Source organism: Pyrus communis, chromosome 10 (assembly GCF_041283825.1).
Source record: "Pyrus communis isolate YQ-2024b chromosome 10, ASM4128382v1, whole genome shotgun sequence".
Classification (NCBI taxonomy): domain Eukaryota; kingdom Viridiplantae; phylum Streptophyta; class Magnoliopsida; order Rosales; family Rosaceae; genus Pyrus; species Pyrus communis.
Genome location: NC_142574.1, coordinates 27651133 through 27664764, shown reverse-complemented (window position 1 = coordinate 27664764; position 13632 = coordinate 27651133). Strand labels below are relative to the sequence as shown.

At 39.4% G+C, this 13632-nt stretch overlaps 2 protein-coding genes and 1 pseudogene across 6 annotated transcripts; all 3 read left to right on the top strand.

Moving 5' to 3' along the window:
- Window positions 1–2383: 2383 nt before the first annotated feature.
- Window positions 2384–6958, top strand: LOC137729047 (LRR receptor-like serine/threonine-protein kinase GHR1). Of its 3 annotated transcripts, none has more exons than XM_088678606.1 (4): window positions 2384–2703; window positions 3324–4402; window positions 4523–6046; window positions 6220–6958. In XM_088678606.1, the coding sequence occupies exons 2-4, from the start codon at window positions 3343–3345 to the stop codon at window positions 6801–6803; spliced, it is 3168 nt and encodes a 1055-aa protein (XP_088534732.1). In that variant the 5' UTR covers window positions 2384–2703; window positions 3324–3342; the 3' UTR covers window positions 6804–6958. The 3 variants fall into 3 exon arrangements, with proteins under 3 accessions (XP_088534732.1, XP_088534730.1, XP_088534731.1); XM_088678604.1 differs by having other exon boundaries at window positions 2577–2703; window positions 2836–4402; XM_088678605.1 differs by having other exon boundaries at window positions 2584–2703; window positions 2833–4402.
- A 1038-nt stretch (window positions 6959–7996) lies between these two features.
- LOC137728492 (small RNA 2'-O-methyltransferase-like) lies at window positions 7997–11523 on the top strand (annotated as a pseudogene). The gene is made up of 5 exons (XR_015952657.1): window positions 7997–8042; window positions 8537–9864; window positions 9971–10090; window positions 10551–10684; window positions 10834–11523. The product of XR_015952657.1 is annotated as a small RNA 2'-O-methyltransferase-like (transcript).
- LOC137730124 (putative germin-like protein 2-3) lies at window positions 11329–13165 on the top strand. Of its 2 annotated transcripts, none has more exons than XM_088678603.1 (3): window positions 11329–11466; window positions 12242–12383; window positions 12471–13165. In XM_088678603.1, exons 2-3 carry the CDS (start codon window positions 12269–12271, stop codon window positions 13007–13009), a joined length of 654 nt encoding a protein of 217 aa, XP_088534729.1. In that variant the 5' UTR covers window positions 11329–11466; window positions 12242–12268; the 3' UTR covers window positions 13010–13165. The 2 variants fall into 2 exon arrangements, with proteins under 2 accessions (XP_088534729.1, XP_068325289.2); XM_068469188.2 differs by having other exon boundaries at window positions 11339–11466; window positions 12228–12383.
- The last annotated feature ends 467 nt before the right edge of the window (window positions 13166–13632 follow it).

The window sequence follows — 13632 nt, the reverse complement described above, 5'->3', positions numbered from 1 at the left end:
CCGTTCCCACTAGCAGCATAAAGGGTGTGCTTTTTGGCCGAGCACTGAGGTTTCCCAATTCCTTTTAGGGAGTTGAGCTTCTTTTCCTCCTCATCCCTTTTTGTTATTTCCATACGTGTTAATCTAAGTTCTCGTTTGATAGTTAGCATTAGTAGTGAAATTGGATTGGCTTTATCACCTATGTTTGGTGATCCCCTCATACGGGAAGAGATTCTCTCCAGATCTATACATTCAGAGCTTAGGTATCAAATAATCATGGTCTTTAAAATTTGATCCTACAATCAAAAGTAGAAAAGTTAATGAAAACCTTTGAAAGTTACAATAATTTTTTATTGTTGATTGTAGGATCAAATCTCTTCCCCCCCCCCAAACACAACAAATACCAGCATTCTTGCAAGATAACTAATCCTTTAAAAGACAATTCCGCTCCAACCAATGTTCTAAAAAATGCTAGGTGTCAGTTGGACGGCAGACTGGAAGTTAGCGCCTAGGCCCCTAGATGGACTAGACGGATTTGACTTAAATTTATTATATTTATTATATATCACATAAATAAGTGCCTATTAAAAAATGTATACTTGTATAGGAAATTTGGAAAATGTAAAATACAAAATAGAAGGTTACATAAAATATAAAATACCAAGATTATACAAGTCGTTAGGCGCAAATTGGGTGGTGGGTAGGATACTAAGCATATAATGAGTGTTCATCCAAATATTCAACAAGTCTCTTACAATTTATTAAATAAAATAAAAGTTATCTATTTTTTGTATATGTGAAAGTTGCGACTTAGGCAGATACTTCAGCAAATCAAGGCGGCTAAGTGGATGGCTAAATAGGTCTATGCAATAATTTTTAGAACAATGACTCCAACACCATGAGTCATGACCAAAAGGCCCAAGAGCCAGGGTACTTAATGGTAGGGGTGGGTTCAAAAAATTGAAAACCAAAAAAAAAAACCAGACTGAGCACTGAAAAAAAAAAAAAAGAATCGAAAAAGAAAAAACTAAAATGAACCGAACCGAACCTTATTGGTTTGATTTCAATTTTGGAGGTTAAAAAACCGGACCAAACAGAATCAAACCGAATCCCTTTACACTTCATGAATGTATGCCCATGATGTTTCTTTTGTGAAACTTTGTTGCCAAGTTTGAAACTAACCTAGGGTTTTTTTCAAGGAGTATACTTGTTCAATTAGGGAGGATGTTTCATTGGTTATAAAGAAAAGTTTTGGAAGACTGAAACCTGAAAGAGCTTCTCTATTTGTTTGTTTTTTGAGGTGGATACGGTGATAATTTTTCTTTGCAATTGAGGTTGTTGATAGAATATGATTGATTTATATGATCTTGTATATATACAACTACCTTCCCACATTTCACTTTCCCCGTTTTCTTATTATTAGTCCACCAATGCAAGCCTCTTTCCAAATTACAATATTAAATAAAGGAAAATTAATGAAAAATGCTTGAAAACTTTGAGTTTTAACGATAAGAACAAAATAAAGAGTAAAATGAATAGTGCCGAAAGTTTGTCATTAAAATTTTCATTAAATAAAGGTTAAGTTTTATAAAATAAAATAAAAAACCAAAACCGAACCGAACAAAATCAAATTGAATAAAAAAGGAACTAAAAAAAAATTGAATTGAACCGAACCGAACCTTAGTTTTTGTTTGATTTCGATTTTGACAAAAACCCAAACTTAATGAAACCGAACTCATCCCTAATTAATGGTATCCTCTCCAATCACCCCCGCAAATGTAATCCAAGTCTATCAGGCAGGTCACGTGTGTCTAGCTTCCCTACATATCATTCCCACGTGTCATTACCACAATGGTCCTGCTGGTTTGCTTCAGGGTCCCACTGCCACAACATATCATTATGCATCCACCTACTCCGCCTCTTTGGTCTTATGGGAACTTGAAAGGAGTGAAGAACCCTCGTCAAAGGGGCAGTGGCGGAGCCCACACTCAGTCCTACCTGGCACTGGCCTCACGATCCTCCGTGCCATTAATTTTTCAGACATTTTTAAGTCCCCCAAAAAGTGAAACCTAAATCTTAAACTGGATTTCATAAATTCTTTTGACGTCCACTAGGAAAGTGAGAGATTCCGTCCCCTGTTTTGGCGGGTAATCCTCTAGTATTATCCTAATAAAAAAATTTTTTAACAAGAAATTTCTGATATTACTTATTTTAATGAAAAATTATATTTGTACATTAAAAAATTAATTTTAATACTATTCATTTTATTTTTTATTTTATCTTTATTGTTAAAATTCAAAATTTTCAAACATTTTTCATTAATTTTTCTATAAAAAAAGCCCTCATATTTTCCCGCTTACTTTCCAATTGCTACTATTAAAAGAAGTTAAACCCCAAAGGGCACAAAGGCTAGGGTTTTTTTAGGGTTTTTGTTTAATCCCCCGATGCCACAGAACCTCTTTGGTTTTTTTCTTTAGCGTCTCCACATGCATCTCTTGGTACTGCCTTTCTTTACTTTCATTAAAAAAGGAGCAAAGTTTCTGGACAGTTAAGAAAAGTCCAAAAGTACTTTTTTTTAACAGGGTTTTTGTGGGTATATTTCTTCTGGGTCCCTTGATTTATTGCAGTTTGGCTTATATTTTAAAGACCCACTTCTAGTTTTTGTTCATGGGTTTTCTGTAGCTGGTTGAACTGTTAGGTCTGTGAAGAAGCAATGTGGAAAAGGTAAGGCCTTTACATCCCATCTCTAATTTTTTAGCAGTTTCAAATTCTGGGTTTTGCTTCAAAGCTTGAATCTTTGTAGAAAAATAGTTTTTACAGTGCTACATTGTTGCTAAGTTCGGGATCTTTTAGCAGGAAAATGTTTCTGGATCTCTAAAAGTGACTCAGTTTTTGCTGCTTGTTTCTGGGATTTACTGCTTTCAGTCTGTGTAACTTGATGCTGTGCTGTGTTGGTGAAATCATTTTTGTTGTTCTTTGAGAAGGAGAATCTGGGTTCTTTGAAGCTCTTCAAAGTTCGAAGGTTTGGCCTTTTTCTTAGGAAAAAGGTGTTATTTTAATGAGCATTTGGGGGTTCTGATTGCATGTTTGATTCCAACTGTCGTGGTTGCAAAAAGTCTGAAAATTTTCTTGTACTCTGAATTTGAGAGCTCAAAAGCCCCCCCATTTGTTCACAAAATTGATAGCTATTTCTCGTTATATTCGAAATCGAAAGCAAGGGTTCTGCGTTGTGCTTTAGTTGGTGTTGGAATATTGGTTTGGTTTTCCTGCTTGAATTTGTTCGTTGTTGAGGCTTAAAGTTTACTTCTTGTTCTAACTTGAGCTTTCATTTCAACTGGGTTAAGCCATTGATATAGGCCAAGTATGCTCCGTTGGCTTTTTGTGGTGTCCCTTCTGTTTATTTCTGCCATGGGGCAGCTCCCTTCGCAGGATATTTTGGCGCTGCTGGAGTTCAAGAAGGGTATCAAGCATGATCCCACTGGCTATGTTCTCAATTCTTGGAATGACGAGTCCATTGACTTTGATGGCTGCCCTTCTTCTTGGAATGGAGTCGTGTGTAATGGCGGAAATGTTGCCGGAGTTGTCCTTGATAATTTGAGTCTCTCCGCGGATGTGGACTTGAGCGTGTTTGCGAATCTGACGAAGCTTGTGAGACTTTCCATGGCCAACAATTCGATAATGGGGAAGTTTCCCGGCAACATAGCTGACTTCAAAAGCCTTGAGTTTCTTGACCTGTCCAACAATTTATTTTCTTCACCTTTACCGCCTGGGATTGGTAGGTTAGGGAGCTTAAGGAACCTCTCATTAGCTGGTAACAACTTCTCAGGCTCTATTCCAGATTCAATTTCAGGCCTTTCCTCAGTTCAGTCATTGGACTTAAGTCGCAACTCCTTGTCCGGGCCACTGCCAGCAGCATTGACAAAGCTGCCTAAACTGGTGTCTCTAAATCTGTCATTGAACGGATTTACCAGGCAAATACCAAAGGGGTTTGAGCTAATTTCAAGTCTTGACGTGCTTGACTTGCATGGCAACATGCTTGATGGTAATATGGATCTGGAATTTTTGATGCTATCTGAGGTCACTCATGTTGATTTGAGTGGCAATATGTTTGTTAGTTCCAGTTCACAACAGCAGAAATTTCTGCCTCGCCTTTCGGAGACTATAAAGTACTTGAATCTTAGCCACAATCAGCTCAATGGGTCCCTGGTAAGCAGCGGTGAGCTACAGATGTTTGAAAACTTGAAGGTGTTGGATCTCAGCTATAACCAGTTGTCAGGGGAATTGCCTGGATTTAATTTCGTGTATGACCTCGAAGTCCTCAAGCTGAGCAACAACAGATTTACTGGAGATATTCCTAATGGTCTTTTAAAAGGTGATTCTCTGGTTGTTAGTGAATTAGATTTGAGCGGCAACAATCTCTCAGGTACTTCTATCTACATACTACGTTTTGCGTTTGTTACAAATATGTTTTTGTGGCCTCTACTTTAGTCATGTGTGTTTAGTGTGTTTTAGTTTGCCTCTCACATCTAAGTTCATCTCTCAGGGCCAATAAATATGATTACGTCAACAAATTTGCGTTTCCTCAATCTCTCCTCAAATGGGCTAACTGGTGAGTTACCCTTGCTGACCGGAAGTTGTGCTGTGCTTGATCTATCGAATAACAAATTTGAAGGAAACTTAACCAGGATGGTGAAATGGGGGAACATCGAATATCTTGATCTGAGTCAAAATCGTTTGACAGGACCCATCCCTGATGTTACCCCACAGTTCTTGCGTTTAAATTATCTCAACCTCTCCCATAACACCCTTCATAGTTCTATAGCAAGTGTTATAACACAGTATCCAAAGATTAGTGTGCTTGATCTCAGTTCCAATCATCTCGATGGAACAATTCTAGCCGAATTGCTAGCAATGCCCACTTTACAAGAACTTCACCTTCGTGATAATCTTCTCACCGGGTCTATTAATATCTCATCTCCTGTGTCAAGTGAGTCTAATCTTCAGGTTCTTGATCTTTCTCAGAACCAGCTTAGTGGCTATTTTCCTGATCATTTTGGTTCATTGAAGGGACTTAAAGTATTCAATGTTGCTAGAAATAATTTTTCTGGCTCCCTTCCAACTTCAGTCACCAACATCAGCACATTAAGTTCATTCGACATATCACAGAATCATTTTACAGGTCCTTTGCCGAACAACTTGCCTACTAGTCTTGAAAGTTTTAATGCTTCATACAATGATCTTTCTGGAGATGTCCCGGAAAATCTGAGAAAGTTTCCAAGATCTTCCTTCTTCCCAGGGAATGCACGTTTACAATTTCCAAATGGTCCTCCGGGATCCAATGGTACTGAAAATGAAAGTTCAAAGAGGAGACCAATCAGCACAATGGTCAAAGTAATCATTATAGTTTCATGTGTGGTTGCCGTCTTCATTCTTCTTCTGCTTGCTCTCTTCGTACACTACATCCGCATGTCAAGAAGAATCCCGTCAGAGCATACCACAAGCAAAGACATCCACAGGCATGCTCAACCAACTCAATCTGGTGTTCGTGGAACTTCAGCTGAGGATCTCATGGCTTCACAAAAAGGATCATCATCTGAAATTGTCAGCCCCGACAAAAAAGTTGCAGCTGTAGCTGGTTTTTCTCCTTCAAAGCACAGCCATTTCTCTTGGTCACCAGAGTCTGGAGAGTCGGTCACTACAGAAAACCTTGCAAGACTGGATGTGAGGTCGCCGGATAAATTGGTCGGTGAGTTGCATTTTCTTGATGACACAATCGCATTGACCCCCGAGGAGCTGTCAAGGGCTCCTGCTGAAGTTCTGGGAAGAAGTAGCCATGGGACTTCTTACAGGGCAACACTTGATAACGGGTTGCTCTTGACAGTGAAGTGGTTGAGAGAAGGGGTGGCGAAACAGAAAAACGAGTTTGCTAAGGAGGCTAAAAAGTTTGCGAACATGAGGCATCCAAATGTTGTAGGTTTGAAAGGGTACTATTGGGGCCCCACACAGCATGAGAAGCTCATTCTTTCCGATTATATCTCACCTGGAAGTCTTGCAAGCTTTCTTTATGGTAAGCTGTTTTCTATTAGTCTCTTTGGCCTATTTATCTTGCACTGATCAAATACATTCCTCTTAAAGAATGCAGACGTGTATTATGATCTTTATCCCACGTATCTATCTGTGCGCGTGTTTGTATTTAGGTAACTTCCCTTTGCATTTCTAATGAGCCTAAACTATTTTCAGATCGACCAGGAAGAAAGGGTCCACAACTGACCTGGGCCCAAAGGCTCAAAATTGCAGTTGACGTTGCACGTGGTCTGAACTATCTCCATTTTGACCGTGCTGTTCCACACGGTAACCTCAAAGCATCAAATATTTTGTTGGACGGGCCAGACCTGAATGCCCGTGTTGCTGATTACTGCCTCCACCGCCTCATGACACAAGCTGGCACCATTGAACAGATTCTTGATGCTGGTGTCTTGGGTTACCGTGCACCAGAGTTGGCTGCTTCCAAGAAGCCGCTTCCCTCCTTCAAGTCAGACATTTACGCCTTTGGAGTGGTAATGCTGGAACTCTTAACTGGAAGGTGTGCGGGCGATGTGATTTCAGGTGAAGGAAGTGGGGTTGATTTGACAGACTGGGTCCGGCTGAGGGTATCAGAAGGGCGCGGCTCTGAATGTTTTGATGCTGCATTGGTGCCGGAAATGGGAATGCCAGCAACAGAGAAGGGAATGAAGGAGGTCCTTGGAATATCGTTACGATGTTTAAGAAGTGTTGGGGAGAGGCCAGGTATTAAGAACATCTATGAGGATCTCTCCTCCATATAGTTTGAAGTTAGCTTGTTTGTGGGAGGGAAGTTTTAATATCTCATTGGCCTCCCTTTTTGTACGTCGTTTGGTTTTTCTAGTGTGATCAGCTAATTGAACTAACCACTGGAAAATTGGAAATGTATTATATTTCAAGGGATGCAAATTTCTGTTTAGCTCTGTATCGCTTCCACGACGATCCACCAGCACTGGCCGTTTCAAGTTAACATACATTGCCCCAAGTCGTTTATATGTAGTTTAATACGATATTCTAAACTACTCGAATCAAATTGAAGAGGAATTCTTGATCGCACGCACCATATGATCTAAGGTTGATATTCGGAGGCGAGGCATATGCTGACGGCGTGACGAGTCTAACGACACTTGTTCCGAAAGCCAGGTGTGGCGGGACGTCAATTTCAACCAATCGGGTATCACCATGTGTAAAGAACTGTGACTTGGCCACGTAGCCAGACTCGCTTCCAAACCGAGTCTATCAGGACTTGCGACCCACGTTGTTAACGCTCAAAACTGGGAGTTAACTTTAAGGGATGCTAGAGTAAACACGAGGATGTACAGAAGTTCATCCATAAATGGGGGTGGTCCGCTGTAGTAAACTAGGCTTAGGAGTCTTGGTGAGGTAGAAGGGTGCAACCCCTTCTTCTACTTGATAGCCCTTTTATATGGGGGATGATTCTCTCATCTCCTAATTTCTCTCTCCTCATGCTTGAACGGTTACGGTTAAGTCACGTCAACATTTTATATTGATTTTTTTGTAAATACGATAAGACAAAAAGTAAAATGTAAGAGGAGGGGAGGTACGTGGATGAGAATAGGAAAGGAGAGAGACCTTTCACCAAAAGGTCATGTATGTGGCAAGGGGCTACCCACATTTACAAGATGACGTGGCCTCATGTAAACCACTTAATAAACACTTAATAAATATCTAAAGCTCAACAAATACTAGAGACTAACAAATATCTAGTCTTAGTCAAATAGTCAAAGGGTCTTCATTTAATGGTAGTCTATAAAAAGCGCACAGGGATGCCGTCGTCCTCAGAGCACTTGAGAGAGGTGATCTTTTCGGAGTGCTTGCCAATTGGAGTAAATGGTGATACCATACCAATACCAAGTGGTCTTCCAAGGTGCTCATTCGTGGTGCTAACCGCTCGAAGATGGTCTTCTGAAGAGCTAACCACTAGAATCGATTACTAGAGAGTAGACCACTAGAGAGCCGACGGTTATCACTTGGAAGACGAGGTTGGTAAACAGTTAATACATGTTCTGCAACATATAAGTGTGTACATTTAATTTTGCAAAAAGCATATGATGGTTACCTTTCTCAATTGGACAAGAGTGTAAACTTTTTCTTGGACCTAGCATCCCTGTTATCTCTTTCAATTTGAGAGCTTTGAAAGCCCCTTCTGCTGATTATATCAGTCATGCTCCAACCGTATGCATTAACATATATGTACGTTGAAACTTTGTTCCTAAATCTATCTGTAGTAACTCATGCTTAAATTCTTGTGCTTATTCAGTAAATTACTCTCTAACCTCTCTCTATCTTTCACTTTCTTCTTTACTTGTAATTTTTTTTTCAAGGACTCAATTTGCTTCGACTTTGTGGAGATGGAAGGAATTGTCTTGATGTGTTTTATCTTGACCTGGATTGCTTTAGGAAATAAGTTTCTGAGATATTCTTGAAGCCGATTTGAGTTTATTTTCACATTTTCTCTTATGTTTCACTGTTGTAGTTTCTTCCATCTCTTCATCCTCTGAGTGGTCACTTCAGAGCAGCTTTGCAGAGAGAAGGTGACCTTTCTGGTCAGATTCCTGCTTCTGTCATTGCCGTCTTTGATGCAGGACTTTGTAATATGTGTAAATCCATTGATCCTGAGGTGGAGTCAAATCGTTTCTTGGTTATATCATATGTTATGAGGGCTGCTGCTAGATTATCTGGACTGCTTGCTACTTGTGAGGAAGAGCTCTGGATCAGGAGGAAAAATCCATACACCCCTGAAATAATAGAGTCATCATCTGTGGAGCAATCAGACTCCAGAGAATACTTTTCAATTGAAGCCATAAATGTACCATGTTCTTTAGAAAAGAGGGTTGAAAAAGTAATCCTTATCACACAATATCATTCAAGAAGCCATAAATGTACCATGTTCACTACTCGAAGCACTCTAGAAGAATCATCCGAGTCACCAATATCACACAAGAAGTTAAAGGTGACAGACTTGGCTGGGAAAGAGACACAATGTGCAAATGGCTGTGTTGTTGATGCTGGCGTAAATGAGATGGTTGAATCCGGAGGTAGTTTTAGATGTGAAGTAAAAATAATTTCCAAGTTTGAGGATATTATTTTAGAGTGCTCACCAAAAGAGACTTTTAAGAAGCAGAGTGATGCTATCCAGAATGCTTCTTTGAAAGTTCTGTTATGGTTAAATGCATATTTTGGGGATCCAACTGTGCCTTTAGAGGGACTAAATGCTTCTGCTGATGGCCATAACATTAGATTCGATTCCCAAACCTTTATTAAAACATTTATGGTGTGCCAACATATTCATAATGTTGGGCATAAAGAGACCGAAGATGGCAAATTAGCGTATTCCAACTCTGAATGCGTCATTTGTTCTCCCTGGAATTGAACTTCGTTCTTTAAGTATAGAAGGACCGGATTCTGGTGTTTTTCCATCTATTGGGTCCTTAGCATGTGCGAGTTATTCTGTTTCTTTGGTGACTGAAGGAAAACATATGAAAGAACTTTTGGAAAGTAGCATCTGGAGCAGTGATTCCACATCTCTAGTCAGTTATCACACAAATGACTGTTGGTCAATCGGCTTTCTTCAGTATGGATTTGCCACCTCAAGAGTTGGGTTTTGCTGCAGCTGACAATTCTGCTTGAATGCTTTCGTTTTTGTCTTCAGAAACCTGCTATTTGGAGTACACTATAACTTTGTTGGGGGTAACCGAACCACTGGAGGATACAATGGAGCAGGCTTTTTTCAGCCCTCCACTTTCAAAACAGCGTGTGGAATATGCAGTGCAAAGCATCAAAAAATCTTGTGCAACTACTTTGGTAAATGAGTTTTTATCATCTTCTGGCTTTACACAGTTTATCAAGCCGAAAAAGTTTACCCCTTTTTATATGACATTAAGTTTCACGTCCTTTGTAATTGGTGCAGGTTGACTTTGGATGTGGCTCTGGTAGTTTGTTGGATTCTTTACTAAACTATCCAACTTCTCTGGAAAAAATTGCTGGTGTTATATTTCACAAAAGAGTCTTGCCCGTGCGGCAAAGGTCTGTATCATAATTCAACTACTGATTTTTTCATTTTGTGTATATATCTGATTTTTTTTCCTGCTATTATCTTTTAATTAAAACATTTACAGGAAGAAATGATGTATAGATATTCCGGGTCCTACACATATAATTAGTAGCTGGTGATTTTGCCACCAGAAAACTCAGTGGGTGACATCTTGCCTTGCCAGTAGACATGTGATACACTTTGTTAAGACAGAGTTTGTTCTAATTTATGGTTGCGAGGATTAATAGTGGTTTTATCTAATTTTAAAAAATCCTTTGTTTGGATGAACCTTATCCGTGTGTATGCTTGATTGCTTGGTCATGGTGGGTACAGGAAACGAAATAGAACTGTTTCTTCCTTGTGTGTAAGTGTGCTGATTGAGATGTTGTTCCCATAAAGTTTGTTTAGTTAAACACTTGCCTTGGCCATGAATCTTAATTTTCTGCTAATATTGCAGATATACGTCATTCCAAGTTAAACTCAAATTCAGATGCCAGTACGTCAGCCATGAAATCTGCAATTCTTTATGATGGTTCGATTACAAATTTTGATTCCCGGTTGAGTGGATTTGATATTGGCACTTGCTTAGAGGTAATTTCTAACATATTTTTGTTTTAAACCCGTCTTTAGAAAGTTCTGCCACATAAAACCTGTAAATATTCCTGTTTGCACAGAAATGAAGTGCCCTCGTTGTACTGTAATTGGTTTATGATGTTGCTTACTCTGATTGGAAATCATAGGTAATAGAGCATATGGAGGAAGATCAAGCATCTGAGTTTGGAAACGTGGTACTAAGTTTATTTCGTCCAAGGGTTCTTATTGTCTCCACTCCAAACTATGAATACAAAGTGATACTCCAGAAATCCAATTTGTCAAGCCAAGAAGATGACCAAGAGTACAAAAGTCAAGCACAACGTAAATTTCGTAACCATGGCCACAAGTTCGAGTGGACAAGAGAGCAGTTCAATTGCTGGGCAACTGAATTGGCTGCGAGGCACAATTACAGTGTTGAGTTCAGTGGAGTTGGGGGTTCCGGTGATACAGAACCAGGTTTTGCTTCCCAGATTGCTGTCTTTAGACATGAACTCGCAACTAAAGAAGTTGCTTTTCTAGAGGTTTCAGGTTTGGAACAACCTTACCAAGTTATATGGGAATGGAACAGCAGAGATAGGCCAAGGTCTGCTATTTGACGAACTGAGATATTTATGCAGCATTTCCGAACCAATGAAATGGTGGTTTATTTTGACATGGAACTGGATTCGGTGGATCTTCTGACTGAGAACCTGGTTTTGAAGGCGGGGATCCCTACCTCCGGGAGATGATCTTCCTATATTGCAGATTTAGAACATCTTAAAAAATTTGCGGCTGTTCAGGTGCACAATGCATTACTTATTCTCATCTCAAATTCTTTTAAGTAATTTCCTGTACAACTCCGATCCCCTTCCCGCCTTTATGTTTGCCCTACTCCGTCGGACAACCAACTACCCGATTGCGCCAACGGAAAGAAAAATGACAACATAATTTACATTCTTCCTTCTCCCACAAAGACTTAGTCTTAGAAATAAACTGACCAGAAGTTGCAAGTCGGCAAATATATGACTGATAATCTGACCATATCAGCTCCAGCCGGAGCAGGATGCTGGAACAAAAACACGGCAGCGCCTTTAATTAGTTGTTTAATTAGTTGTAATTTGAGTTTAAGATTTTCCATGGTTTAGTTATTGATTTTTTTTTTTTAAAAATTTTTTTTTTTTTTTAAAATTACAGATTCTTTACACGGTTTCTTAAAATATGGTATAAATTAGACCCAGATGTTGGCTTGATATGTTTAACATATCCATGAAGTTTTCTAAACGCACATCACATTAACAAGGAGTAGAAAATGAACAAAGGATTATCTATGAACAAATTTGGATTTAGTGGATGTACATGTTTACATTTTGCTTTAACTCAAAGCTCCTCAGTCTTCCGGTGTCTAGAATGCAAGGCCGGCTGGGCGGCCGGCCGCGTTTTCTTTGTATGGTTGTTCTTCATTGAAGGCCATCACTAATTCTACCTTGTCTATAAATAACCAAGTCCATCCAACAATTGCTTCACATCTCTCTGAATCCTTTCCATTTTCCATATTTGCAAGAACTGGAATTACAGTCTCGTACAAGAAGCTGAAAAATTAAGATGGCAAACCAAATCTTGCTGTTAACTACCTTCCTGGCCATGACATGTTCTCTGGTCATTGCTTTTGAGCCTAGTCCATTGCAGGATTTCTGTGTTGCTGACGCTACTAGCTCAGGTTCATGTCGAAATGTTTAATTATGTTAAGATAAGCTTTAATTTCACAATGGCTTAACTTTTTGTGTTGGTTTGTAAATTGTAACAGTAACGAGAGTTAATGGGTTACCTTGCTTGGACTCCAAGCTAGCAACAGCTGAGCATTTCTTCTTCAGCGGACTCCACATCCCAGGCAACACCTCAAACCCTGTTGGTGGAAAAGTCACCCCTGTCAATGTGGCTCAGATTCCAGGACTCAACACCCTCGGCATCTCACTCGCTCGCATTGACTACGCACCAATGGGTGTTATCCCTCCCCACACCCATCCTCGCGCCACCGAGATTCTGACGGTCTTGAAAGGCAAGCTCAATGTTGGGTTTGTGACCTCGAACCCCGAGAACAAGCTCATCTCCAAGGTCCTTAAGAAGGGTGATGTGTTTGTTTTCCCTGTTGGACTAGTTCACTATCAGCAAAACCTGGGTTCGGGAACTGCCATTTCTCTATCTTCCTTGAGCAGCCAAAACCCTGGAGTCAACACCATTGCCAATGTTGTTTTTGGGTCCAATCCTGCTATTTCCGAGGATGTTTTGGCCAAGTCTTTACAAGCGGAACAATCCGTAATTAGGGATCTTCAAGCAAAATTTTAGATGTTTTTCCATGTGGAATTAAATTGGCTTATGATATTTCATATCATTCCTCAGTTTATACTTATTTGTAGAAGTGTATACTAAAGTCTCCATGAAATTGAGTGGTCTTGTATGAAATTCTTTGATATCAATCTTGATTTATATCCAATTGCTCCTTATGCTTTGTTCAATTTTTATCAGTATTGTTTACTTTATTGTGATATTTCTGAGGTTTTTCAATATACATGGCAAGAAAATGAATGTTTTCGACTCTATATTTCATCTTCAGTGCTATAGTACTGATTTGTATGGAATTAACATGAAAATTTTTATGATAATTATCACGTTCATAATATTTTAATAACAGCTCGCTCTCCACTTCTTGTCTCATTCTGTAACTTCCTTCTTCCATCTGTTTACGAGGCTGTGAAGAGAGGAAGGGGTATTTGTAACTTCCCTTCTTCCATCCATCTACGATACTGTAAAAAGAGAAAGGGGCAGCTATCCAGCAGGAGAAAAAAACTTTGTCAGAATGATAAGACTGTAAAATGCTAATATGCATGTTAGTTTGAGATGGACAAAGAATGTGTTGGAGTGAAACAGTAACAAAAAGTTAAACATACATTTTGGATGAACTTTCAAAA

Coding starts and splice junctions, on each gene's coding strand:
- LOC137730124 (XM_088678603.1), top strand. CDS start 12,269: ATGGCAAACCAAATCTTGCTGTTAACTACCTTCCTGGCCATGACATGT. Junction 12,384..12,470: donor TGCTGACGCTACTAGCTCAG/GTTCATGTCGAA, acceptor AAATTGTAACAG/TAACGAGAGTTAATGGGTTA.
- LOC137729047 (XM_088678606.1), top strand. CDS start 3,343: ATGCTCCGTTGGCTTTTTGTGGTGTCCCTTCTGTTTATTTCTGCCATG. Junction 4,403..4,522: donor GAGCGGCAACAATCTCTCAG/GTACTTCTATCT, acceptor TTCATCTCTCAG/GGCCAATAAATATGATTACG. Junction 6,047..6,219: donor TCTTGCAAGCTTTCTTTATG/GTAAGCTGTTTT, acceptor AACTATTTTCAG/ATCGACCAGGAAGAAAGGGT.